Below are 27983 nucleotides of genomic sequence, written 5' to 3' on the forward strand. Positions count from 1 at the left end.
AATTCAGACTTGTTGCATCTACTGCTTTTTCCTCAGTCCTTAAGCTCCTTAGCCTGTCACAGAAGGAAATCAGGTTGCTGAACAAGGCTGGTGTGTGACAACCTCAAGCTAGCTATTGTTCGTCTGTCAGTTTTCTTCTAGTGCTTACAAGCAGGTGGTTATTTATTACAGAATTTTTCGTGATTGCTGTTAAGATGTCCAGCCTCCGTCTTCTCCTCCTTTTCTGCCCATTTAAAAATATGCTCTGCGTTTGGCCTTGTCCGGGTCCTTTTTAAGACAACAGGTATACCTCATGGATTACTGGTGTTAGTTGTTTAGTGTATGCAACAATAAAGTTCATGAAACCAAGCCAGTTTGAAAATACCTAAATCCTTTGGGTAATTTAGGGATTTTAGAATTTTAGGAAATAAGGATTTAGGAAGCGAGGGATTTAGGAATCCTTACAAAGAGGTGACCTTTCTGTACCCTGTTCTGGACGAAAGTTTTAAACTTCCCCCCACCTTTTTTTCCTAATGTTAGCCATCTACTGGCAGGTCTTTTACTAAAAACTGATGTAAAAAAAGACGTTACCTGGTTTTGGCCTTCCTTGTGTTCTTGTTGATGTCCCTTTTCCACTGTATGGTAGGCCAGCAGTTTCTTTGGTTGTCATTCCACTGCTCATTTATTTATAAAATGTATTTCTTGTGGCTTATGAGATCTCTTGCTAGTTTTCTCCTATTCTGGGTGAGAACATTTCTAATTTCATTTCTAAATGTTTATGTTGTTCTTTTATACTTTGGCAATCTCACCCAAATCTTACTTCCCTCAGGCCTTCTTCTCTCATTTGAGGTCAGTGAAGAGCTTGTGACTTAGCCATTAAGCCATTTTGACACTCCTGTTCCTCCTCTTCAAGGGGAGTTTGGACCTATGTCCTTAACAGCAGTTATTTAAGATTCAACCAAGCTCTTTCTAACTTTGTTTTCCCTTAGGTTTGTGTCCCTGTGACTTGATCTACCAGTTCTGTGAATTTGTTGATCTGCTGTTTTGAATGGTGCCGTGTCTCACAAAACCCTCTCCTTTCCCTAATTTTCCGCATTAGGGAGTTAAGAGTAGATTTCCACTATAAAAGCTCCTATAGAGCTTTCTGCTTTTGGTTGTGACCAGAGATGTTCAGCCAGTCTGTCACCTAGAAGCATCTGAATTTTGAATCAGATGTGTTCAGTCATGGATATTTGAGTCAATTCCTTCCCTTTTTGGCTCCTTTTCTCCCTGCCTCCCTCTCGTTGTGTGCTTTGTGCAATGCAGCCTCCCCTTTGAGCAGAAATCATGGCACGTTCCGTTCAGCATTATGCTCGAGAGCCTGCTACAAAACCTGAAAGCTGCAATAACAAGGTGTGACAGAAGTTGATTGCCCTGATTTTTACTCCTTAAAAATGTGCAGAGTCAAGTCTGCGGTAGTTCTACTGGCACTGTGATTGAATTTACTGAATTTACTGATGTAAATACATCCTGACTGTACGTATTGGAGACCTAGTTGGGCTATGCGTGTATATGCATTTATTTGGAAAGTCGTTGATAGTAATGGATGAAGACAAGGGGTGGAAGGGCAGAACTGATAACATTCTGGGGATGCTAGCAATAGGTACTGTAAGGAAATTAAATATCTTATTAAACTTGGTTAACTAGAAGTCCTGACAATTCCTGAAATATCATTCTGTTACATGATGCTTACAGTAAAGGTACAGTTAGGCACCTCCATGAGAAATTCGATGAACAATAATGAATATTTCAGAGCCAGAAATTATCTGCAAGAGAATCCCAGGTCTCAAGCAGCTCATAGCTGTCATTTCTTATTGTGATGGTAGTACAGGTATTTCTTGGATTGCAATCCCCCGTTTTTAACCCTATGGTTGATGCACATGGTCAGCATCGCTCAGTGTATCTGAATATAACTGTTACTTTTCCTCAATCTCCCAATTTCTGAAGGATTGAGTATGTAGTAGGGGAACTAGCCAGATGGGTGGTCATCTGCCACTGGTGCTAAGTAGTTGTTTTGGAGGGGAGATGATGTTGACGTTGGTGGATAAAGCAGGCTATAGAGGGAGTCTGATCATCAGAAAAACAGAGCATTATTAAAAATCCATCTTCTCCAGAACTTAGTCCTGCTGCTGTCAACTTGGGAGCAGCAAAAAACCAGAGACAGGTATTTGGAAGGCAACTTTCCACGTGTGAGGAAAGCTTAGCTCCTACTCACTAGTTCTCAGGCAGAGTAAATTGGGACAGAGTTTAGGCCAAGAAGTTAGAAATAGGAGAAGGTAGTTAAAATTGAATGCAGAAAGAGGAGGTAGTAGCCATTTGCAAGAAGAGAGAAAAAAGATGAGACTAGATGGTAAGGGTTAGTAAGGGTTGGGGAAAATGAATGAAGACACCTGTAGCTGTAAAGATGGGAAGAATGGAGAGTAGGAACGGATGGGTTATATGCTGAAGTAATCCTCAGAGAGGAATTCAGGGGTTACCTTTCTCAGCAACCACGAAAACCATACACTTCGTTGTTATGCTCTAGCTTTGACTTCATGCTCCTAGTTCCACCTTCATAAAGAAACTTTACGAGAAGGAGGTAGATGTTTTTATGTTGACCACAATGACAGATGTATTTTAATCATGCTGTTTTTTTCTTAATGTTAGTATGAGAGTATTTTTGGAGGCTATTGTATGTGGAGTTGTAAGAAACGTTGCATTAAATAGAAGAGCAGCCCTATAGAGTCCATGGATTCACTATTAACGCTTGCATAATTGTCCATCACTACTCCTTAAGAACAGCTCTCCTGCTCTTAGAATTAGCAGCATGGGGTCCTTAAGAACACCATTTTGGGTGGAAGGAAACACAGCTGTAATCAAAACAATGATTACCATCACATTCATTTAAATGCAGAAGGAGAAACTAATGTGTGCTCCAAAGGGATGTAAAAAATTTACAAGTAATTCCTGGTTTTGAGGTGAGGTTTCTGATGTCCATGGGGAAAAAGTTAATTTCTTACCTTTCACTTTCAAGTGAATATTTTTGTATTCATTTCTCACTCTGCATTTAAATGAATGCGATAGTAATCATTGTTTTGATTACAGTTGTGCTTCCTTTCCCCTATAATGGTGTTCTTGAGTACCCCATGCTGGTAGTACTAAGAGCAGGGGAGCTATTCTTAAAGAGGAATAATGGACAATTATGTGAACATTAGGAGCGAATCTATGGACTTCTTAGGATTTCTCTTCTCTTACAGAATACTTTTTCTCCGAGATGTGAGGGAACCCCCAAACAGGTTTATCTAATCGTGCAATGTTAGATTTTGTGATTCTCAAGCAAAGCTTGCTGACCTCCAACTCCTCGGTAGCTGGAGTTCATTTGCGCCCTTAGGAATCTTGCTAACAGTGAGCAGAGGTCTGGCTTCCTGGTTTAAACAAAAGAATTGCAAGCAACTCTCTCCAGTCTCTGTCCTGGGCAGTCAGACTTCAGTATTTCTGTGTGTAATCCTTAAATACCAAACTGTGAAAATACTCTGTAGCTGTCAACATAAATACAGACTTTTTTCCTAATAGTAATGGGTGATGACATGCTGTAAGAAGAACACCTTCCCAGTTGCTGCCATTCTCCCTTTCTCTCCCTCTCTGTCCCCCTACCCTTTTCTCTTATTATTATTTTTATAGTAGACCTCTTACCTGGGAGCAGAAGATTAAAAGAATTTATTCCATTTGGCAACAGGCAAGCAGCATCAATACTGGGATCCCTTCTGTTCTTTAGTAATATTAATGGTGGTAGAATAATATTGGGAGGTAGTTGGTTGACTGGAAACTTGCATATAAACAGAGGCTTTTTTATTTGGTTAGTATTGTTTCTTGAAACATTTACCTACACAGGAGCAACCGCAATTCAGAAATATTTTGTACATATGTTTTAAAATGCTTTTAGTCCTGATTTTGTTTTAAAACCAAAAGATGCTAGAAATGTAATGCATTTTAGTTAGAATTATGGTGCTAGTTGGGGTGGCTGTCAGTACAAAGGCTAATGCTATTTATTAAGGTCCTGGTTTTATTTAATAGCCAGATGAATGGAACAGTTAATAAAAGAAATATTGCTTTATTCCCTGACATTTATGTCCTTGGTTTCCAATAAAGAATTGAAATTATGAATAGTTGATGGTTTAAATTGATGTTTTATGTTGAACGCTAGCTATAATTTCCCCTCTGAGGATTGTAATACCGAGAAACAGATGGTTTTTCACAGTAACAAATTGCTGTGTGTATACTGTATATAGAGCTGGCTTTCAGATCCTTTCACCTTCAGCGCCGTGCAGTCACCGAGTCAGACGGGCGCGAAAGGCAGCGAGCGCCGGGGAACGCCTTTGCAAAAGGGCTTCCTCGCTCTGCGCAAGACAAAGTAAACGCCGTAGGAAACGCGAGCTATTTTTTCAGGTGTGATAGAGGCACAAAAGCCGCCGCTGAAAGGACTCTATTGCAACGGGGTAGGAGCAGCTCAGTAGTATCAACAGAAAAGTTCTCGGCGCCTGCGATGCATGTGGGGTACCTTGCATTTCGGGATGTCGCTGGCAGGCAGAGCTTTCTTCGGTGATGTTGTTTGAGACGAAAGCTTTAGAAAAATAAAAAGCGCGGTCGCGGTGGGCGAACGAGCAAGTACGCTTGAGCTTAGACAGCCCGAGGTTGGGCCCTGCAGTTTCTCTGCGGTGGCTTTGCGCTGAGTTTCTGCATATGCTGTACCGCGCTCCTAGTTCACGGTCTCTTGAGGTTTATTGACACTTGGTCTAAAGTAAATGAGTACTAAATGCTCTTGTTTATGCATTTTTAAACTGTTCTTCAGTAATTGTTACTGTGGGGAAGTAGTGTGAGATGATTAGTGGAGAGTTTGGCAATCCACATTAAAAATACACTTTTTCTAAGCTAATTATCCAGGGAAATGATTAGTAATTATCACTTTTAAATGTTCTCTATTAAGATTTACATGTAATATTTGGATTAAGAGTCACTTTAAACTCCATTAAAAAAGCAGAAGGAACAAGAAAACAGAGGGGTGAAAGGGTGTGCGAGGCTGCAGCGGTTGCTCACGGCTCTGTTGTTCCTCACCAAAGGGATTATTTTCCTTTTCACGCATGCCCCTATGGTAAATCACGTTACCCACCGACATGTAAAATACACAGGCTTCAACTTGAAAACAGCAGGTTAATTGTTCAGAGGTGAGTTGCGTAGCCATGTGATTGAATGTTTACTACGGATTTTCCAAATAACTCTTTTTTTTCTGTGAACTGATGCAACTGCTTCCAAGCTCCCTTTCTGCTCGCCAGCCCAGGAGATCGCTGCTTACTGAACCGCAGCATCCGAGGACTTTCCTGTTTCCTACCAGATTTGTACTTGGACATGGATGTTTGTCGTACTTGGTCAATTGCTTGGTTATAGGCCAGTACTAAACTAATAATTTTTGTGAAATAATGAAGTTGTTGGAATGAAATGCCTTATTACAACATCTGTTTCATTTTTTTCCTGAGAGGTAGGAACCAACCCCGCCTCCTTCCCCCCATTTTTATCAACTAATGAGTGGTGTAGTTTAGCGTAATATTTTGCGGTGGGAAAATAAATTGTTACACAGGAATTTATGAGAAACAATCAATAGCGTTGTCCTAACATATTCAGCGCCCTAGCAATGTTTTGTAGGGCACCACTGTAAACTATATTGCAAATTGAAAAGTTAATGTTAATAATCAGACCTGGTTAGCTAAATGTTACTTACCCTACTTTTATCTGATTATTCTACTAATGACTTGTATTTAAAGTAGTGAAGAAATGCACCAGGAATCCTGGTGTTTACTGTTTTTCCCTTTTGGCTTAATGTCAGGAAATGGCACATTACTGCAATTTATCTGGCTCTGCATTATTGCTAACAAAGATAAAGCACTGGGAACTCCGGGACTTGGACATGGGCACTAAGTATAGCCAGCGACAAGGACAGCAAAGGTCGGAAAAGGTTAAGATAACTGGGAAAACCATTTTACATACATCGACGGTGTTGTTTAATAAGTTACCTAGAACCAGTTTCTAGCAGTTTGTATCACTGAGCTTAAGTAGGAAAATTCACATAAATCCTATTTACAGTAGCTGTTGTTGTAATTTAAGAGGGAGCTATATGAAGCTTGCTGGAACCAGTTTTTTTTTAAAGTTTGTGTAATGAGAAAGTTGCAATTGGAATAATTTCAAATTGGTCTTTTTGTTGCCAATAGTTTCTGAGTATTTTTTGATTAAAAAAATGTCATGTTTGTCATTCGTTTTCTAGGACAAAAGATTGGTTAGATGTTTTATTGCATAAGCAGTTGTAGAAGGGGGATCAGCCCGTAGCTGAGCAAAAGCCCATAGTCTATTGAAAACAGTGCTGAGTGACTTTATTAAACTTTATTTACTAGCTCCTTCCTTAAGCAATATTGTGCTAATGCAGCTAGTTTTAAATTCCGGATGAGGGAAAAATGGGAGAGAAGCAAGAGGGAGGATCAAGAGACGTATACCAGCAGATTAGTTGTGTGTGCATTGCCTCTAATGACTGCTTTGTTTCCTTGAAATCCACATAAATTACATGAGAAATTAAACAAATATTTTCAGTAATGCGAAGGGTCGAAATAAGCCTGGCTTTCTCCAGCCATGCTCCCCCCCTCCTTTTTTTTTTTTTCCTTCCTCCTTTTGGCCTGGAAATTGTGTCCAAGCAGCATTTGAGAGCTTTGGCTTTGTGCCCAGGGTTTCTGACTGTCTGGTGCCCTGGTCTGAGCAGGAAATCCCCGGCGAAGCGCGGTGGCGCAGGCGCGGCGCCCTCCGATAGCGCGCGCTTGGTGGCCCGGGGAGGTTTTGTCCGTGACGGAAGCGTTGCGTGTGCGTCGCGTGCTGGGTTTAGCACAGGTCGAGACCACGGAGGGCTACATACATCATCCCCGCGTGGCGCACGTGCGGGGGCTCGAGCGTCCCCCCGGCAGCTGCCCCGCGCAGCGCGTGGGAACAGAAGGTCGCAAGCAGCACGATAATGTTCCTAGCAGCGCTTGGTTTGATTCGTATGGTCGTTTTTGAGTCCGGTGTATGAACGGCATCGTTTAAAGTCAGTACTTCTTTGACTTGAACAGCAGTGAGCATGCCATACCCTAAGGACTGGTTGAATGGAGAATAATAGATTTAAAGAATAAGAGAACAAGATATTTCTTAATCCTCTGTCTTTTGATTCAAAACCACTCCATATTTCTTAAAGATTAAATATGGTCACTTTGGCATGTCATTTGTGGCCTGTGTTGGACAGCAGTAACCAGTTATTTTTATTTCAGAAGTGTTTATGCCAAATGTATCAGCATTTCCTTTCTTCCTAATGGGTACATCTGTTGATGAATTATTTATTTAGGAAAAAGCAGAGCTAGTAATAAGTGAACATCTCTTTGATTTGCAGGTTATCCTTCCCTCAGAGCCCTGAGGTGCGGGATTCATGTTCTTGCTGTTTTGTCCAGAGCTTTCACATAGGGTCAGGAGCATAAAACAGGCTGACCAAAATAGTTTGTACATAATAAATTGGAGGTGTTAGGCAGCCATGCCGTTAGAGGAAAGAAGTACGCTGGAGCTTCATCTCCTAATCCACTTGTCTTTTTAGTACGTGTATGCACAAAATAGTGTTATAGCGCTTTTTAAGCAATGGAATAATAGCAGCCTTAGTGCTACATATAGCAGATTATCATCTTTGGTGATTGTGTGCGCAGCTTGTGTTATCAGGAGGTTAAGTGACTCTTAAGGAGACTCTGCTTGGCAGCGAGATTTGACTGTCCTCTGCAAGAACGCCTCTTAAATTATTGAGCGTTGCACTCGCGTTGCAAACGACGTTTGGCAGCGCCAGAGCCAAAAGGAAAAAAAGAAAAAACCTTTCGAACCGCCTTACCTGTCTTGTCAAATCGCTCACCTCGACTGAGCGGCGAGGGCCCTATCGCTTTTAACATCTGGGCTGAATTACGGACAGATTCAATGCTTCCTCTTTGGCTTAATGCGACGGGGGCTTGCGTATGGAGCGACGCGCCGGCGCGGGGACGGTGCGGGCGCTGCGCGGCTCGCAGGCGCTGCGGTGCTGCCCCGGGCTCCCGCGCCGAGCGCGGCTCAAGGCATGTGCTGGTTGGTCATCTCTCTTAGAAACCTCGGCACGAGGGACCACGGAAGCTATCACCTTACGTAGATCCTCATAAGCTATTCACGGTACTAGGCAACTTTGCTCACGCTGTTTGATTCGCAGTCCCTTGCTTCTTTAGTTCTTTCACATATTAGCGAGTTTGATCGCTGCTCCATATAAATGAGGCATAATCTGAAGCTGTCAGACCTAAACTGTCTTGAACGTACACTAAGTGAATTTATTCAAATTTCTCTCTAAAGCTAGGAATATTTATAATAAAACTTGTCAGGGCTTCAGTTAACAGTTTACATTGGAAGTATTTTTGGTTGTGAAATACAAAAACAAGTCCAAAAGTGACTTTCTGAGCTGATACTATTATATGTGCCTCACGTATGGAAAACTCATGTTGTGATTCCAAAAACAAACGAGGAAATTGTCAGACTTCTATGAAAATTAATTAAGCTCAAAGTTCTATGAAAATTAATTAAGCTCAAATGAAAATATGCTAAAACACTTCTCAGATTTATACTAATGCGACTCGTAACATTTGCAATAAAAGCATAGCATACTCTGTTAGGAGTGCTTTTAATTCTGGTTATGCTGTTTCCTCCTTCACGGAGTGCGGTTGGATATATGTTGAAGTGCAAACAGCGGACCAGTTTTTTCTGCCCTGTGCCGTTCCCAGGGAGGTATGCCGTGTGAAAACGTCTCCCGGCTCTTGCAAGCAGCAGGCTCCGTGTTTGCCATTCGAGCGCCCTTCGTTTTCGTGCCTCTGCCTCGGACCGCGTGGGTCTGTTCTCTCGGGGTCTGCCCCACCGCGAGGCCGTATCCGCGCTGGGGCAGAGGCCGGCACGGAGGGATCTTGAGTCTTGGCTGAGATTTGGTTTCTGTTACCAAAATACAATGATAGAAAATTTAGGAATGTGCATTATAGGTTTGAGTGAAAGAAGCGCAAAAATCAGCAATCTGCAAAGACGACTTAAAAAACTGAATTCCTAATTGCAAAGCTGCAAGCAAGGCTAGCTGTAACGTGGAACTATCAAAAGGAGCAATAGCAAGAACAAGAGCCTGTTTGTAGCTGCTGGGATAATATTTTGGAACTGAATGAAGGCTATGGCCTATGAATCTCATTTCCCTCCTTAGCTGTGTCAAATGCTGAAAATGAGTATATCGTGTGTGCGCTGCCATGTTAGGAAAATGCGGAACAAAATGAGGGGTTGGAGAACTCGCACGAGGGGTTTCTGTACCATCGGTCTCCTGCTGGGAAGGGGCAAAGTCTGACCGCGCAGCTTGGCTCCACGGCCGTCGCCGTCCTTGACTTGCTGCCTGGAGTCTAACAGCAAAGCTCGTGCAGTTTAGCCCCCAAATTCACAGCATTATCTTACCCGGTCAAAAACATTGTCTTTGTCTAGTCCCGTGTCCAAAGCTAAGCAGCCGCTTTAGACATGAGTTGAATCAAATGGATCGAAGATTTCCGTAGCAGCCTTGCTGGGAGCAGGAAATTGCTCCTCCAGCACAAACCGCCCGAGTGCCAGGAGCTCCTTCTACAGAAAGATAATCAGGCACAAAAGGGGGCCAGTCAAGCCGTTCGGTTTCGGTTTAGTATTTATCTTCAGTTCAGTTCTAAATAAGTATTTAATCAGTTCCTAAGTACATTTGAAAGCCTTCCTGTTGGGGCTCGTAGATAATGATGCCTGTGTTTCTTGTTTTGTTACTGAAAAGTGAAACCAGATGCAAATTGGCCATCCAAGTTTCGAAGCTGCCTGGCTGAGCGCCACGAGAGATATTCTTTTGAATCATTTGGAAGTGTTTTGTGCACTGTACTAGGACCAGCCATCGCGTTAGGGAAGGACATTGATTTTGCACAGTGTTTAGTTTGTTGCAACAAAATTCGGACGGTTAAAGCAGCAGAATCAGATTCCTCTGTTCCAAAAGGGGGAGGGAGGAGAGATCAGTTTGTGGTTCATTTAATAACTCCCAGAGTTGTCATTGCAATATAACTATATTCATTTCCTTATTAATTATGTGGCTGTGCTATTTAAGCCTCCTTTCTGTCCTTCGGGACCGAATTCTTGTCCTGTGTGAGAAACCAAGCTACCTTTTTGTGCTGGGAAGCATCATGTGATTCGAAGCAAGTGCTATGCCCCTGCCGTTCCTGAGTCATTAAATGGTATTTATTCATCAGCGAATGGTGCTGCTACTCCACGGATTCCCTTCAGTGCCCCTACAGTTCACCCGGGCTCGGGGCCCCTCCGGAGCGGTGCATCCCGGCGCGGCGCTGAGTCACGTGTTTCCTTCCCTCCCGGAGCAGAGCCAGGGAGGAATTGCATTTTCCAGCTCCTGCACCTTGCCCGGCCGAAGCCCGGCTCGTGGTTTCGTTTCCCCCGGCGGAGAGGCTTAACAAGCCCCCAGGCTCAGAGGCTGTATGGGTGGAAATTACTAGCGCGCTCAATCAACAGCGCTGATTTTTAACGTGCTCAAGGTTAGCACCGTGTTGACAAACTGTTAGCAGCTGCCTCTTCTGCAACGGTTGTATAAGAAATAGCCATTTTAGATTTACATGTTAAAGCAGCCCTATCTGCTGTCTTACTGCTTCCATCTCTTGGGACAATCTGTTAAGGATCCTCCCCGAGGGGATGCAGAGGGAAAATCCTACTATGTTTGTGATGCATTTAATCCCCAGACTGTCTATGCACTAAAATAAATGCAGCGTTCACCTCTCTGCTTGCGGATTCCTCTCAAATACAATTACAGCATCACCGGTGGCATCCTGATTCGTCAAGAGCTGCACTAAGCGCTTCTGAATCTTATTGACCACTTGTTTTAGAAGATGATAAATCCCAGTTCTCTCGGAGCAAATAGATTTAATAGAGCAGATTTTTTTCTTTGATTTATGTTTGCCATGACCGGAAAGCAGGATTTCAGCAGCCACTAGACAGTGCCTCACGATCACAGACGCGGAGGCAGGCAGCGTCTGTTTTGCTGCTGCATGACAAATTGGGTATGAAGACTTGGTGACAGTTTATGATATGTTCATATAGAACCAGAGTACTTGTCGCAATGATTGCTTCAAGATAAAACTTTCTTGAGACCTAGCATTGAATTTAGAGGACGCTTCTCTGCAGATGCGAACGCTGTGACTTACTGGTTGCAGACTGAGAAGAAAGGTGACAAAAGCCCTGTGTATTAGACTTGAAAACAAAACTGAGATGTTTTTTGTTCTAAGTATAATCTTTGAAAAGTGTTCAGGGTGAACATAGTTCGTGCTGTATGAGGAAGAGCTTTTAAAAACTATTTTTGGCCCTTATTCTGTAGAGTAGGTAAGGGCATAAAAGTAACCCTGACTGCGTCTTAACAAGCCGCAACGTTAGTGCACAGCAGCTGAAGAAATTAAAGAACGACATGTTAAATTGTGACCGCATGGTAATATTAGATGAACAGAACAGAATGACCAAAATCGGATTGAGGCGGATGGACTGGGAACGTGGTTGCAGCACCTTATTTGTATATTGTGATAAAAAGCGATCATCCGAGCTGGCCGGGTGAGTCACGGGCAGCGCCGCTACGCTGCAGCCGTCGGAAGATCGAGTGGCTTGTGCGGGGTGACGCCTCCCGCTGCGCCGCCCTCGCGGCTCGGGTTACTCGGAAGCAAGGGGCCTGTTCCTGATTTAGAAGTACCTAAACTCTGCGCTGAAATGGGTAGGACTTCTCAAAAAGGAGCTGCGGCTAGAGAGGTGTAAAAACGAGCAAATCCCCCGAAGCTGATGTGATCACGTATACCGACTGGCTTGACTATAGAAAAAAAATATATATATTTTTTAATAGGATGGTCTCATCCCGCCGCTCTTGCATGTGCTTTGCTCTCCTGTCCCGTCCCTCCTGACACTCCTTTTCTAACCACCTTCTACATAGGGTTCGAACAGAAACTGCTCTGAGGCTTTAGCACGTTGAGAAAAAGTATTTTTATCTGTGGTTTCAGGAAGGAAATGATTGCGACGAAAATCAAACAAACAGAAAAACTTCTAAGAGCTTGTTCTTGAAAACGTCAAGCCCAATTTTGCAGCACTCTTTGGGCATACCCAAGCTGGGGGTTGCATTTAGTTGAATTCAGAGTGTAAAGAAGTGCTTGCTCGGAGCCTTCAGCTTTTTCACTTTCTAGGTACGTTTCAGGGGAACCAGGTCCATGTGTTAGCATCAGTCCATGGTGTTTCCAGCAAAAGGGGGGAAAGGGGGCTAATGTCAAGGTCTTTCCCTTTTCCGAAGGGGAACAAGTAACTGTTGGGAAGGGCAATTTCATAACCTCCCTTGCAGTTAAGATTTTTCTGCCACGTCTAGGTCCTGCTACAACTGGCTATGCACTTACCTGAGTATATTTACTCTGTGGTTAAGGGCACAATGGTTTATTTATGGGGTATCTGGGCCTATCGCTTACTAACAGTTTCGTCTTTTGTAGTTAGAGCCATGGGATTATAGCACCAGAAATAGTTGTGTTTACTTAATGTTGTCATTACATTAGAATGGGACTTGTCTAAATAATGAAATCCTAGAATAGTTACATACCACTTGAAAAACATATGTCAGTAAGGCTTTAAAGTTGCTTGAATGTGAAGAATATGTTTCACAAAATAAACGAATCCTGCCACGCTAAGGATGGGAATTGCCTTTTTTCAGAATAGGTGTCATGGATAATTTATAGATGCCTTTAAAAATTAAATTTTATATAGAAGCCAGCTTAAAAATGAAATATTGTCAATGTTCTAAGTGTATTAGGTGCATTAAGTGAACACACATAAGGTATTTAAATACTTCAGAAGTCAGAACCAACTGTGTCACTTGCAATTCAGTGTTCAATTTTAAAAGCTCAAATCAATCTGCTGAATTCCAAAAAATGTGGTTGTACTTCCAGGAAGTGTTTTGAAAATAGTAGTTATTGATGTGTTTCTTACGTTTCTGATTGAAATGTGAAAATGAGATGCATGATTCCTGGAGAAAAATACTTAGACACTTCTACATCTAAAAATATTGAATTAGCTCTCAGTTTTAGTATGCTGGAGAAACTTTATGTTGACACAGTCTTCATTTTAGGAACAGATTCACAGTCTACTCGGAAAACAGAAGGCAACTGCTCTCTGTTTATTGGACAATAACACGGAGCTAGTAAAATTACTGGAAATCTTTCTCGTGAGTTTGTGGAATCCAGATTTCCTTTTTTTGTTGCTGTTTTTTCTGTTTTTTTTTTTTGTTTGCTCCACTTCTTGTTAAATTGATCCATCAAAAAACTAAGTAGGGGTTAATACATGCTTTGGTAAGTAAGAAAAATAACAAGAAAATGAATGTGAGGTTCAGCCCAGGAAGATGGGAATTGCGAGATAATATTCAGCGTGCCCAAAGGGACAATGCTGTCTCTTGTTGTTGCTGTCTATATTTAGATACCATGCTCCTATGCAACTTAAAATACTTTGAATAGCAAGAAGATTTTTTTTTCCTCCTTGATTTGAAGTGGTACAGCATAAGGTTGTTAATTTTGGCTTATCGCAGCTGACACTTGAGTAGGGGGGAAAAAATAGTGGTTTGAAGCTTTAACTCTCTCCACATGTGCCCCTTGTGAGGAGCCCTCTTGACTCCTGTGAAACTTTCTTGGCTGGCTTAAATTATATACCCTCTGTTTAGGAGAAGTTCACAGGTCATTTGGTTGATTTAAAATCCATTGTTGTTTGTGCAGCTGATAAGGGGCAAAATAGCTATTAGTTAACAGTCCTAGTTCAGAAAAAGGTTTTAATAATTCTGGCTTCCTACTTGCATAAATCAAAATTCTCCTGCTTAGTTAATGGAAGTAGTGTGATTTATACTTTCATACTCTAGCTTACATAAAAATGAGCCATAATTTTCACACTTTTTCAGGAGTGCTTTTTGCTGTTGCAGCATAAGTCTTTGTATTATACCCAGTAATTAAATATTTCTGTTTGCCGATCTGGCAAATATTTCTGTTTTATGAACCTAGAGCACACCTCGGTGTGCTGGTTTTGAATGGGTAACGCTCTAGAGTGTCAGCTGGAGTTGTTAAAAGAATTGAGCAGCAAAGTGAAAGTACTGGACAAGTTGTTTATGGGGGAATAACCCTGGCTGGTTTGAAGAAAGTGAACTGATGATCAAAAGGAGGGTGCTGAACGTGAGAGGTTCTGGGAGATGGCAAATGGAAAGGGTGGGATGAATTGCCAAGCTCGCCTAGGAAATCCCAGTTCGTGCTGAGAGGCTGGCGGGAACCTCTCCGGAGGTGAGCCCATGCGTATGGCCATGGGGTGGGTAACGTGTCCCTTCTGCCTGGCACTTGGCAGAGGAGAAGGATGAAAAGCCATAAAAATTAGATACCTAATGATGTGGTTGGAGGATTGCAGGTTGCAATCCGGAGACCCAGGCCGTGCATTCATCTTGCTTGATTTCTGTTGCTCCAGATCTTCAGTAATGCATTTTTTTGTAATGCAGTCATTTCCCCTACCTTCTGGACTATTAAAAAATATATTCATGGACTATAACTGAAGTATATTTTTTCTCTTGCAATTGTACCAACAGGTGTTTATGCTTTCAACACCTGGTAATGGCATTGAAACGTTTCCCTGTACTTCTAATTATTCCAACAACTTCAAGAGCAGCATCAAAAATAGTATGTTAGGCAGTATCATCTGCTTTAGTGAATCGGTCGCGCAACTGGATTGCCTCTGTCCTGCTCAGACCTGAAGGACCGTTCAAATGCTTCAACAGTTGTTTCGGTCGCTTGATGACCTCCAATGAGGTGGTAATTTCCCCCTGCCCCGATAGTGTCATGTAGAAAGTTTCTGCAGGTGCCCTGTGCTTACGCAGCTTCCAAGGAGCGGGGGACCGAGCTAAGCGCGATGGAGGAGGTCGTCTGTCTTTCAGAAAATCCTGAAAGCCTGAGGCTGGTTTACGGTTGAAAGTGGTATAGAAATAAATGTTGGTTAGCAGTGGGCGGGTATGTGGGTTTTTGGTTTGCTCTACTCAAGAATATGGATGCAGTTATAATAGTGTAAAGATGTTTATTTCTTTTCCCCAGATGGGAGTCACTCGTCTAACTTGCAATTACATCCCTCGTGATGATATCCCAACGTTGGAACAGCATTAGAATAAAATAGCACAGTTTTCTAATTAGAAAGTTAGCTCACTGTTTCTAGTAGTCTACTTATATGTGATGTGATGAAGATGTTTTATTTATGCATATTTCAAAACCCACGTCAGAGTAGGGTATGCTCCAGTCTTTACATTTCGCAAACTGCTTAAATGAGGTGAGGTCATGGCCGGGGCTGCAGGGGGGCTGAAGAGTGATTGCGTGTTAGTGCTATGCACTCTCTGAAAAAAAATCAAAGATAGTAATCGTTATTTTGATTTATGTAAAAGCTATAAGAGCCCAGTCCTCGCACCAATTACCTTTCGGCAAAAGTGCTGGAAAGGGTTGCTAAGTCAGGATTTTCCATTTGGTCACCATGTAGTGCTGCAGTTTTTGCCCAACCCCTAGAGATTGCACCGTGCAAGGAAGTATCGGACAAAGGCAAATTTGATCCTACAGCTGCTTCACTGATTCTTGAGACTTCATACTTTTCAGGCTTTTTCATGTCAGCTTTTGGGGTAAAACATGGACATGAAGTAGGGAAAGGAAGAGAGAAGGACTGCAGCGGGTGACGGTCAGTCACCTATTTATTCAACTGTTTTGGGAGTGCTTGGACTTTACACAGGGGAAGGTGTGCGAGTCTCAGCATGTTTGGAGTTGGAGGAGGACACCAGAAAATCCCCGGTGAAAAAGTGGCTGGAATTGGAGTTTCCAAAAAGAGTGTGAACAGCCATTGCCATGTGCAAATGCAGAAATGGTTCAGCCACACACTTACTAGCATTTCTTTGACTAATCTGAAATTTGTGTGGTAGGCAAGGAGAAGCTCAGCAGTGACCGAGTTGCTCTGTTCTGGAACTGGAGTTCCTGGAAGTGTGCTTAAAATTAACCTTCCACTCATCTCAATCTGATGTGGATTCAATTTAATTTTTCCATCTTTTAATGTACAAGTGGTTTACAAAAGGCATGATCATCCCCAGAGTCTTATATAGGTTATCCCATATCCATCTTAGTCTTCTAGGCAAAAGCTAGTCCTATCCAGAGGACTTGCTAACACAGCTGGGTTAAGTTACTGGAAGCTTTCAATAAGGTGAAAATTCAAAATCAAGTTTATAATTAACTCTTATATCCTTTTCTAAGTGTAGACAGTCTGGATCCAGTAAGTGGAAGTGTAAAGTCAAATAAGTTGCTAAATCAATATTGATTCTGATAGAATAAACAAAAGAATACTGATAAAGAGAGTCCATAATGCCACTTGCCCAACTTGCCTTTTTGTTGCCAAAGGCCAGTCTTCAGTGTTTGTCCTGCCTTAGCTGAAGAAGAAAAATCAGTGGTTCAGAAATGTCGCAGAGTTTGTAAGGCTGTAATCTGCTGGGAAAACTTTATATACTTTGGGTCTAAAGCGTGTTTATTCAAATATTGCGTTTCCAAATACAGTATTTCCATCAAAATTAAAAATAATGAGTTTTAGCTTCATAGTGGTAATAAGCAGCTGGGTAAGGTATAATCTGCTCTGAATAGCTTTTTCTTTAACTTTTATTATCTCTTCCTTCCCCAAGATCATTTCAAAGGAAGAAGTTTAACTGTATTCGCATTTGGAGCCTGCAGTTCAGTCCTTTGCGAATCTGGCCTGCAGCTTTTCGTGATCGAGCCGGGGCTGTGCTGCAATTTCTCATGTGCCGAGGCATCAAAGCAGCTCTTGGTCATTAGGGCAATTAACTGCTCTGCGTGTTTTGCCCAGGAAGAGGCTGTCTGTGCATCTTTTCTCGAAACGGCATGTAAAAGCAAGTCCTTGCAGTATTTAGGAATGGCCCTGACTATCAGGGTTGTTTCTCACTAACGTTTTTTCAGACGTTTTTCCTAAGCTGGCCAGATAAGAAGTAGGAGAATTTCAGAACTTTTAGCAAAGTTATTAAGATACTGAAAGTACGCAACATAAACATCATGGTAGAAGTGTATTGATTTTCCTGTAGAGGCCCTGACTGCATCACTTTTGCATTCATATGACTCTAGATATTAACTTCAGGGAATAAAATAAATAAAAATAAAAGTAATAAGTAAGGTTTTTTGGTTTTTTTTTTAAGTTAAAAGTAAGTAAAATAAAATAGCAATGGCATCTTGAATCTCTGAGAGGGGAAGATGTAATCGCTCCTTACTCAGGACCAGATCTTTCCCGGAAAACACTTTTGGGGATTTAAATGCTCTACAATCTTAGCAATAAAATATGGTAATATAGATAAATATTAAGGAATTCAGCAAGCCTGCAGACTTGTACGTGTGTACACTGTTGGTCTGGAGGAGGTCACAGTCAATTTTGACCATCCCTCGTTTTCTGAGAGCAGATTTCGCTTCTTTTACCAGTTTGTGCTAGACCTTCCATGGCACTTGGTGGTAATTAATATTTCAGGTAAGAAGTAGTGGAAGAAACGTGAGGTCCGGAGTGGGACGTGTCTTTGATAGCAGTAGAATACTGTAAACGAAAATGTGAACTTCACAGCATCTCATTCAGGTTCACTGGTTATATATATAAATGTTCATTTTTACTGAAGTGTATCATAATTCAGGTATTTTTGTACATAATTTTATAGTCATGTGAAGAGTGGGAAAATGCTTTTGAGAGAAGTAGCTGGCAGCGGCTGTCTCATTTAGAGGTATTGCCGATGGAGGAAGTTTGCAACAAAGATAGGAATAAGGTAAAAAGTTTGAAGCTGAGGTTAAAACGATTGTAGATAACTTGATCTGTAGTTGCCATATATAGTCATACAAGGAAAAGCCTGCACAAATCCTCCAGACGTTTATGGACTTCTCTGATTCATCTGTCAGAGCCAAACAGCTCCAGCCAAGAGATAGAGAGTTTGTTAAACTGCATTAAGGTCCTAAATTGCTGTAGCCGAGAGGAGCAGTCCTGCGTTTTTAAGGGGGAAGAGCAGGAGGGAGTAGGCGAGGGAGTCCAGGGCGTTATGAAGTCTCGACTTTTGGTAAGAGTTTCAAGAAGATGAGTTACTTCCTAGAGCTCCAAAAAAAAGAAACCTTGAATTAATTTCCGTTGCTATCATCAAAAGCTGGCTTTCTAAATTTAGCAGTTTCCTATAGACGCATAGCTTATGCTAGCAACAGTAAAACTATTTTTCCTTAAGTGCAATTTGTCACCTCCCCCTTCTAAGTTAGTGGAAGATAAGCTTGTATTAGCTCTGTTGATTTATTATTACACAAGTATGTCTCATTTTAATCTGCTATTGAGCTGGTTGTGATTCACTGCTGGGCTTGTGTGCTTTCGACGGCAGCGAGAAAAGCGTGCGCAGGAACGATAGGCTGCGCGCTTGCTTCTCCGTCTCTGTCCTGCCCTGTCTCTTTTTTTAATCCCCAGTCCTCGGAGTTTCTTTTCCTATTTTTTTTTTCCCCTACGCTATCCTGGAACCGTTCACAACTCAGTATATGAATTTGGGAATTGGTCCCAGCTGAGACTATACATTCCAGTTGTGAGAAGATGCTGCTGCTCCAAAGTGCTTTATGTGGGTTTTTTATTTCTAGAGTTTCCCGAGCCAACAGCAAATGTATTGAATAAGCCTGTAGCGTGATTTTGCTCTCTTTCATCCTGATGATTCATTTATATCTACTGTGCGCCACCGCAGCATATGCATGATGGGCCCGAGTGCGTTTCAGCAGGAATTTTGCCAGGAAGCGTAGCGGCAGCAAAAGTTTGTTTTCTCTAAATTGCTTCATTTACTGAAGCAACGTGAAAAGATCTGTGCTATATTTTTTGATTTAGGTCAGGAGGATGACAGTTATATTGATGCGGAGGTGTTTTTACCAGGTGTACTAAATTAGATGTACTGAATCCTTTGAGCCCCTACACTGAAGTTTTTGAGGTGGTCTACTTTTTTTTTTTTTTTAATTTCTCATCTTTACGGGAATCTGAAGTTCTCAATGATTTAAATGGTGCCGTCTGCTGGCGGCATGGCGAACGGCGAGCAGCGGCGGGCGCGCGGCCAGCCGCTACCTGCCCGCCTCCGAGCGGCTCTCGTGTCCGCTGCCCCTTGCCCGGGGGGATTTTGGAGGAGCCGAGGACACAGATGGGAAACACAAGGAGGACTTGGGATAATGCTGTGGAGGCCTCTGTGAGGGCCGTCGGTGAGTGGTGGTGGGGCGCAGAGGTCCTGAAGAACATGAAGGTAGCTAAAATCATAGTTGTGGGCGGTTTAGCAAAGGCAGGACGCGGTGCTGCCCGGCACCAGGCTCCAATTTCGTCACCTGAGCAGGAACGCCCAAGTGCCGAGGCTTCGCTTGTGGTGGAGGCAATACAGACGGTTACAGGCGCAATTATGGTTTTGCATTAAATAGTCGTCTTTTCCAGTCCACCATGTGGAGCATTAGTCTGTGTTTGAACTGACGCTGGTAATTGGACCGTGGTACTTAGATGCATTCTCTACAGTGTCATGGCCCATGTCATTAGCTTCTCATTAGACACGTTAGTTTTTTAAGGATCAGAGTAATTACTTTTTTTTAAAGGGAGTTGCACGTTTTTACGCTGAAGAGAAACCTCTGTTCTGCAGGCTGTAGTTGTGAACAGCCAGGGAAGTGCTGTGAGCTCTGGTAGGGTGGCTGGAGTTTCAAAGTGGAAAAGGAGACTGCTGTTGTGGATGGAGAGAGGTATGCAGGTTGGGATTTGGGAGGAATGTTAAGGATCTATTTTCGTGGGAAACCTCAATTGCAAGGGAAGAGAGCATGTGAGATGGCTGGAAGGTTTTGGAGAGACAGAGTGGTTCTCGTTAATGTTTGACGAGTGTAGGTGAGGCGGCTTGTTGGGATGCTCGAGTAGCAAGTTTGTTTTCAGCTTTATTAGAGAGGTTTCTTCATGCGGCAGAATCTGCAGGCACTTACCAAAACTTGGTAGCAAATAATCATCTTTTGTAAACGCAGAGATAGTGGCCCAAGCCCTAGGAACGGCGAGATCTCTGGCTTTCACCAGCACATGGTTGTCCTCTCGGCAGGAAGAGCTCGCTTCAGAGCTCCTGAAATATTTGTTTAATTGGCTGATCAAATTCTAACTAGAAAGCAGTGTTTCTGACAGTTTGACTGAAGCAATCCTATATACAGTTTTCAACTAGACCTGGGAGGATTTCTGGAAGGTTGGTTTTGGTTACGTGCCATGGGTGGTTCTGGTGACCTGGGGTGGCACGGATGTGTGGTTGCTCCCATGAGACGGGTCCGTCGGTGGAGCTGTGTCTGGTGTCTCTGGAGCCGTCAGCAGGTGCTGCAGTGTTTGGCAAGACATCAGCCCAAGCTTCAGCAGGAGGAGAAATCTTCGCAGGGTCGTTAGCCAGTATGTAGCTTTTTAAAAATGATATGTTTGTTAAGAATGATGCTTGATTTTTCTGGGTTTAACGGTGACCCGTTAAAAATAAGCCATCTGGTTTTTTTGTGTTTTTTTTTTTTAAAGCTGAAATTTCAGTTATCGGGCTTTCATTTCCTTCAAATCAGCTCCTTCCAAAGCCCTACCTGCATTAGTTGTGTTTGAATGAATTTTTTTGTTTCCTAGCAACTCCAGTTTTTAAGTTCCAAATTGTTTCTGTTCAGTGTCTTTTCTAGGCAGTGTTAACTTGCTGTTTTATAAATGATGGTGGAATTTTAACATGATTCCAAAATGTGCCATTTAGTAAATTCGTTTGTAAAGTTAGATTTAAAAAAAAAAAATCATACAGATGTGTGTATATATGTGTGCATATGTATATGTATATATACACACATATATATATGGATGCAGTAGTTCTTTTGCACAGCTGAATCTTTAAATAGTTGTGAAGGTAACCAGTGAGTGTTTATACGTTGCCACATAGGCACAGAGTAAGCTTGTTAGGTTTTTATTTATTTTAACTTGGAAGAAACTATAAGAGTTCCAGTAAGACTTATTCCGGCGAGTAGTTCCACTGAAAGTAAAATGCCAGTCCCCGAGCGAAGGATGCGTGGTGAGTAGACACCTTTACAGATGCTCTTGAGGAGACACCGACTTTCTCGTGCCCGGGAAGAGCAGAGTTTGCCTCCTCGCCAGTGCAGTGAGCCACCGGAGCAGTCCTGAAATCCTTGCCAGCTCCAGACCCGTTTCTCCCGGGGCTGCCAGACCCGCACGGGCCGTTGGGTTTGATGGAAACACGGGTGGTTCCCCAAAGAGCGTCTGGAGCTTCCTCTGCGGGTCGGCTGCAGAGGCTCCCCTCCGCCGGGGACTGGCACGTGGCTGAAGTTGTGCAAGGTTACGCCTGAGATGGTTAAATATTGCAAATCCCATCACTTTTCAGGGAATCTTTCTTATATTTCATTTTGTAGACTGGTTTTGCCCTGCTCCGTAACCTTTTCTGAAGTGCAGGCTCCTCACCGTGAATTACGATGGATGTGTTTTTGCTTAATTTTCTACTTTAAGCTGCAAGTCTGCTCTCAGGAAATCAGCCTTTCACAAATGGAATATTTTTTTTCCGCTTCTTGCTGGGTGGGTCCATACACTGAAAAATAGGTCAAGAACAGTAATCTAAATCTATTGCTAATAAATAATTAAAGCTAATGGAATTTGCACAGGATCTGTGAGCTGAAATATTTCAGAAAGTACTGTGGTGTACATTTTGCTACTGTAAATCAAGATTTCTTATTTATCGTTGTGCTAGGTGGAAGCATATCTATAAATGTAACTTTAAATGATTTTTTTTGTACAGAGAAAAAACTGGCACGTTAATGTAGTAAGATAACTAAAAATATCATAGCAAATTGATAACAACATGATTCATTCTTTAATGATCAGATTTCAAGTAAATACTTGAGCAGTCTTAAGCAATAAGAGGTTTTGTATCTTGTTAAATCATAGTGTAAATTGAGCAATACAATTGTTTGCTCATATGATTTAATTTGTCTTACATTTTAGGAATTAAGTAAGTCATCTAAGCTACTGTATAATACCTGTTTGGACAACTGTCTGGGATTCCAGTTTCTTCTAGTGCAGCCTGCTGGAACTTATTAAGCATAAAGACTTCAGTGTTTCCCTTAGTAAACTTCCAAACATGTTTGCCCAGGATCTCTGGTGGAGAAACTGTATATACTGTATTTCTTTGTAATTATGGGTACGAAAAAATAATATTTAAACCCTGAGTATTGAAAGGTGAGTGTCTATCCCAACTCGTTCATAAATTTACCTGCAGCGGGGGGAATGCTGGATCTTTCTAATTAACCAGCCGACATGATAGTAGGAATAATTTTAGTTAACCTGTCGCTTTCTGTGTTTCACGTTGACAGGTCGTGTCCTTAAAGTACGTAATAACCAAACGCATCTCGGAAGCCGATGCCAAGCTTCTTACCAAATACTTTGTGCTCGGCTGCTGTTTACCTCTGCCCCTTTCAGCTCGGTTTGTATGAAAGAGAAACTCCGCAACATTAGCGAGATAACAGGCGTGCGGGCAAAGTGCATGGAGTTCTGCCCGTGCGAGGATACGCGGATAAACATTCCTCCGCTCTAAAGAAACAAATATTCGTCATACCAGCGTGCTGTTTATCGAAGGAGGGGTTCGCAGCTGGCTGCCAGCTTTCGAAAGCAGATTGCCTTCCGAGGCCGGGCTGCGGCTTCTTTACGTGCAGCCTGAGCTGGCAAATGCCTTCCCAGTATAAATATGTTCTGGGGTTTGTTCTGGGTTTGGGTGGTGGGGCGGGTGTCCTCGGGAGAAAGCAGCTAGCGTTGCGATGTCGAGCGGTGCCAGTTTTCGGGGCAGGGCCGGCTGTTAGCTCCCTCTTAGGTGGAGTGGAGGCTGACGGGGAAGGAGACGCAAGAGGGTAAGATGGCAGGAAAGCCGCAGCATCGCACTTGTGATAAGCCAGCCCCAAAATAGGTATTGACAGCCGGGTTAACGATGCCGCCATCGCTGCTGCTGCTCGTTAGGATTTCTCCGCCCGCCGCGGTGACATTCCCCAGCCGACGCGCCCCTCGAGCAGACGATATATCGAGCAAATCGCAGAAAACGTGGCCTCGGAGGAACAGGGAGGAACGCGTGCCCCAGTCTGGGTTTTGTTGCGTTTTACAAGCGCACGGTACTTCTGCAGATGATAACGGTGTGCAGGCGAAGCTCAGCTTTGCTCGACGGCTGTATCAGGCCGGGATCGGAGGGCTCCGCTCGCGACGTTTGCAGATAAACGATCTGGAGGTGAAGGAGAGCCTGCAGTCTGGGAGGAGATCAGAGGGTGCTGTGTAGCTTCAGACCTCAAGTAAATTAAAAATACGGTGTTGGTAGCCTGGCCATTGGTGTGGCCTTTGTACTGTACACAGTGTATTAAGATCGTGACAGATAAATAACGTGGTTTAGTTGTCAGAAAGATGCATTTGCTGCCCAGGTTCTTACCATAGGTTTATTCTTGGTTTATTTTCTGAAGAGAGACTTTTTTTTAATGTGAATGGAAAGAGAGTTTAAAAAAAAAATTATTTGGATTCAGATTTCATAGTGTAGCTATTTGATCAAAATATAAACTAGTTGTTTATGCCCCTGTAAAGAGGAAAATGCTATATTAGCTTTCAGCTATCAGATTTGATTCAGATAACGATACAGCATCCTAATTCATAGTCTCTACTCCAGATACTGAGGCTGTCTGCAGCAGAGCCTTTTGCAGAGCACTGCTCTATCCCGATAAATCATTCGCAGCGAGAGCGAGCATGTTCAGATGGCATCGGAAAAGTAGGCTAATAATGCGATTGCATAGGAGCGCTCAAATATTTCAATGCGTTTGGGCTGATAAATTATCATTTGTTTTAATGTTCAATAGCATGTTCCCTTTTTAGCCGTGCTGCCTGATCGCGGTGATTTGCTAGCTGTACGCGAGGGCTGGAGTCAGTCGCTTTTCCTGTTTTGATCACAGCCTAGGCAGTAAAGGCCACTACACTTTAAACAGATAATAAATCATACGGTGTCCTTGCTAAGCAGTGCTGCAGATTCCCCTGGGCCAGAACCGGGCGTCCTTCTCCCTGTGCGGTTTTATGCAGAGCAGGTAAAATTCTGTTTGATGATAGTTTAATATTTTGAGACAAAGTCTGATGAGGAATTTCGCCCAACTGCCAAAAATAAACCTCACCAGCAGAGTTTTAGCTGGCGACTCGAGGCACGTGTAGTCCTGGCTTTTGCGCGTGTTTATTTTTACTTCCCTTTTGCTGGGAGCTGTCTGAAGTTTTGATGCTGTTTAGCCAAGTGCGCAGTTACAAAAGTGGCCTGCGCTGCAGACTCCTTTGGGGGGGAGAGGGGGAGAGAGACCGAAACGGTATGAAGATAGTTATTCCTTTACGCCTATTTATTCCTTCTGTTACCGCGGGTGACGTTTACCCACTTACCTGCCCAGCGTACCTTGGTTGCTTTTAAAGTGCTGGAGCAAACTCCTTGTAGCTGGTTTTCGTAGACCACCTGCTCTGTGAAGCAAAGAGCCTGGACGGGGGCTGCTACGTCCCTGGCGTCCTGTTGCAACAGATCTCAAATTATTGCTAAGATTTCAAGTTATCAAAGCGGTTTACCATGTTAAACTGCACGCTTTAATTAATGATCGGTGTGTCCCAGGCTTGCCCCAGCCTGGCAACTGGTAGGACTGATCGCTTGCCTGGGGCCTGAGTCGCTTTGAGCTCATTCGCCTCTGTGGTGAAATGTTTTAAAAAACAGCTTTACCAACACCCAAAGCTGCTGTCTAAATCGAGCATGGTACATTTTCCCCCTATGGCAAGACTTGTGCTTGGTAACATTTTGGTTGCTGGGATGAGTGTTTAGCATCCTGAGTTTGCTAAAGGAAGGACGTTTGGGAAGCCGAGCGGTTTTGTACCTGATGGCTTTTCTCCGTTTTCGACAGCTTGACCGACTGGCTTTTCGGCTTTGGGATGCTCATCGTGTTCCTCCTCCTTTTCCCGCTTCTCTCCCCCCTGAACAACAGCAACGTCTCTCGTTATTAAAGCTGAATATGGAGGCAGAGTGCTGACGTAGTTTATATCCTGAAATACGAGGTGCTCCAAATCGTGTCTTTCCCGAAGTCAGTGCCTGCCAGAATACGCGAGTGGACAGGAGGCTCTCGGCGAGCGCGGAGGGGAGCGCGGCTCGCGTTTGCCGGTGCTTTATTTGGCTGACTGTCGTTGGGGCGCTTTGGCACTTGCGGATGTATCTGGGGTGATTTCTAACGCTTAGGCCTTGCGCTTGAGCAACGGGAACGAGGCCTCGCTCTCGTGCTTAAGAGCTGCGCGAATAAGAGACCTGGGGCTCGTCTTCACTCGGCTCTCCTATATTTCTGCTTTCAGCTTTGACATTGGTTTGCTGGTTGGTGCCAAACATGTCAGTAAATTTAGAGGCAATCCTGGGGCAGAAACTGTAAAACTGTGAACTGCGGTTTTTATTTCGTGAAGTGTTGCTGTGCTTGAATGGTGTAATTTTTCCTGATTTTTATAAATTTTAAAAAGATGTCAGTGTCCCAGTTGTAAATCTTGTGTCTCGGTTTGTAATTGCACTGCACACTAAAACACTGCATGCCAGGTTTTGGCCTGATTTGCAGGCACTTATTTGGCCATTGATTGTTGTTGTTGTTGTTTTCTTCAATGTCATCGTCGCCAGAATACACGGAAAGCTCGTTATAAAATGTGCCAAGCCCTCTCGTCTCCCCGAGTAGCCAGGAAGTGGGAAATGCTGCTAAGCCTGCCAGCTTTGCTTTGGTAGAGGCATAATTTATAGCTGCTGTTGATATACGAGGACAGTATCTACCTTTTTTCTGTCCTAAAACAGACAACAAAAAGTATCAGGAAACATTTAGGTGACTTGACTTGGTCTAAGAACAGAAGTGTTTGATTTGGTGCCAAAGAGGGAGCTTATAAAGCTGCTGCATTATCTATAACTTGATGCAGATTAGCTGCATGTTAGTGCAATAACCTTCTAATAAGTGAAACGTGGCTGATGGTTTGTCTTTGATGGCTTCATTTGCGTTTGGCCCCCTAAGCCGCTTCTCAGGGAGGGGGAGAGCTCCGTCTATTCCAGCTCTCTCCATGACTTGTCATTTAAATGACAAAAATCAGTTGTCTGGAAAGTCTTCTTTTGCTTCAACAAGTCAGATTAAATCCAGGGCTGAGGAGATTTTGGACCAGTGAGAGGTTCAACATCCAACGTGTTGCATGACTCTAGATCTAAAAGTAAATTTATTATTGCATCGGAAAAGAGAATTTCCCAGCTTTTTAAGGTGACCCGCTTTTCCGAAAGGCCCAGGGTTCGTTGTAGCTAAGGGACTGTGGCCTGCATCAAGTGGAGGAAAGATCTTAGGGCTACTTAAGTGCTTCATGACTGTCCTGGTTGTGAGTGATGTTGTCAGGGAATCGTAGGACTCTTGGTTGAAGGGATGTCTGGAGGCCTCTGGTCCCACCTGCCCTTCAAAGTGGGACTTTAGCACCCACATTAATCCATTTGTGTGTCTTGAAAACCTCCAAGGATGGGAAATCCACCCCCTCCCTGCGCTGCCCTCCTAAGCGATGCAGCATCAGAGTGTTACTGCGTGCGTTATTGTATACGTATTGTAGATATACTTCTAGCTGTGAATGTACTATGAAGTGGTGCTTGTGGCTCCGCAGCAGATTACTACAGCTAAAATAGGCATCTGGCTTCTTGGCTGTGCATGAGTAATGCAGCGTCCTCTGCAGAGTTACAGGCCTTTATTCGTCAGGCAGGCCCATAATGATAATTCTGAGAATTTGTAAGTAAATTAGACTAAAACAGCTTAAAAGTGGAGCCACTGAGAATTTTATATACAAGTTAGATGTGCCTCTCTTGTCCTAAGTGATCTTAGTTGCTAAGTAAAAATATGCTATAAACTTTTAGGGTGGTTTTGTGGGCAGCATTTTGATGAATTTTGTAGTACTAAGCATGTTATAAGTCTGAAGAAGAAATCTTGGGTTATACAGAAGCTGGCTAATAATACTCTTTTCTTCTGTTCTCTGATGGCTAAAGTCAGAGCACCTTTGAGAGAAAAAAAGAAGAAAATGGCCCTTTTTCAAAATGGCAACACTCTTAGTTGAAGTGATGGCCCAGAGTCATCTTCCTTCAGCCTAGAATCCATTTGTGAAAATTTATATAAGTCAAGAGGAGGCTTTGGCGTGAGTTCAGAGGTGTAGCTGGTGTTTAGGTAGATAGAGGCATTTACTTTTAATCGTATTAATGTTTCAGCTGAATTATGAGATTGAAAGCATTTAGCACTTACCCAACATCGCTATGGTTTTGTTAATTAATACTGTTTGCAACAGATACAGGTATATGTCAAACTGGAAATGCAGACTTGTTCAAAATGAATACTAGATATACTTTTAAGTTAATCAAAGCTCCTGTAAAATGCAATCAAGATTTAAGCAGTATGCCAAAAGTGAAAACAGTTTTAGGAAAAACTTGACAATGACTCACCCTTTTCTTTTCTTTTTTTTTCTTTTTTTCCCTCTCTTTCTTTCTGATGAAATATCTTGTTTCTGTCTTCTAGGACCTGCGCAAACAGGTAGCTCCATTACTGAAGAGTTTCCAGGGAGAGGTAAGAGCTTATGCTTCTCGGGGTGCTTTTGATCTCACTTCCCAGCAGCGTGGTGGGTACGGAGCTCCCTGAGCAGAGCGCTTTGCCGGGGTTCAGCCTTTCTGCATATTGCTTTGGATGTGTTTGGGGTGAGCTAAACTAGGCAAATCGCTTTGCAGCTAGCCTACC

The 27983-nt window shown here is 42.9% G+C and overlaps 1 protein-coding gene across 6 annotated transcripts in view; it reads left to right on the plus strand.

Annotated features, from left to right (window-relative positions):
- The window catches only part of CUX1 (cut like homeobox 1), a 280556-nt gene that overhangs the window by 85306 nt on the left and 167267 nt on the right, over window positions 1–27983 (plus strand). For all 6 annotated transcript variants that reach the window (XM_067309899.1, XM_067309895.1, XM_067309896.1 and 3 more), the window contains exon 3: window positions 27768–27815. In XM_067309899.1, coding sequence (XP_067166000.1) covers window positions 27768–27815 — 48 coding nt within the window. The remainder of the gene's footprint in view (window positions 1–27767; window positions 27816–27983) is intronic.

Source organism: Apteryx mantelli, chromosome 22, assembly GCF_036417845.1.
Source record: "Apteryx mantelli isolate bAptMan1 chromosome 22, bAptMan1.hap1, whole genome shotgun sequence".
Lineage (NCBI taxonomy): Eukaryota > Metazoa > Chordata > Aves > Apterygiformes > Apterygidae > Apteryx > Apteryx mantelli.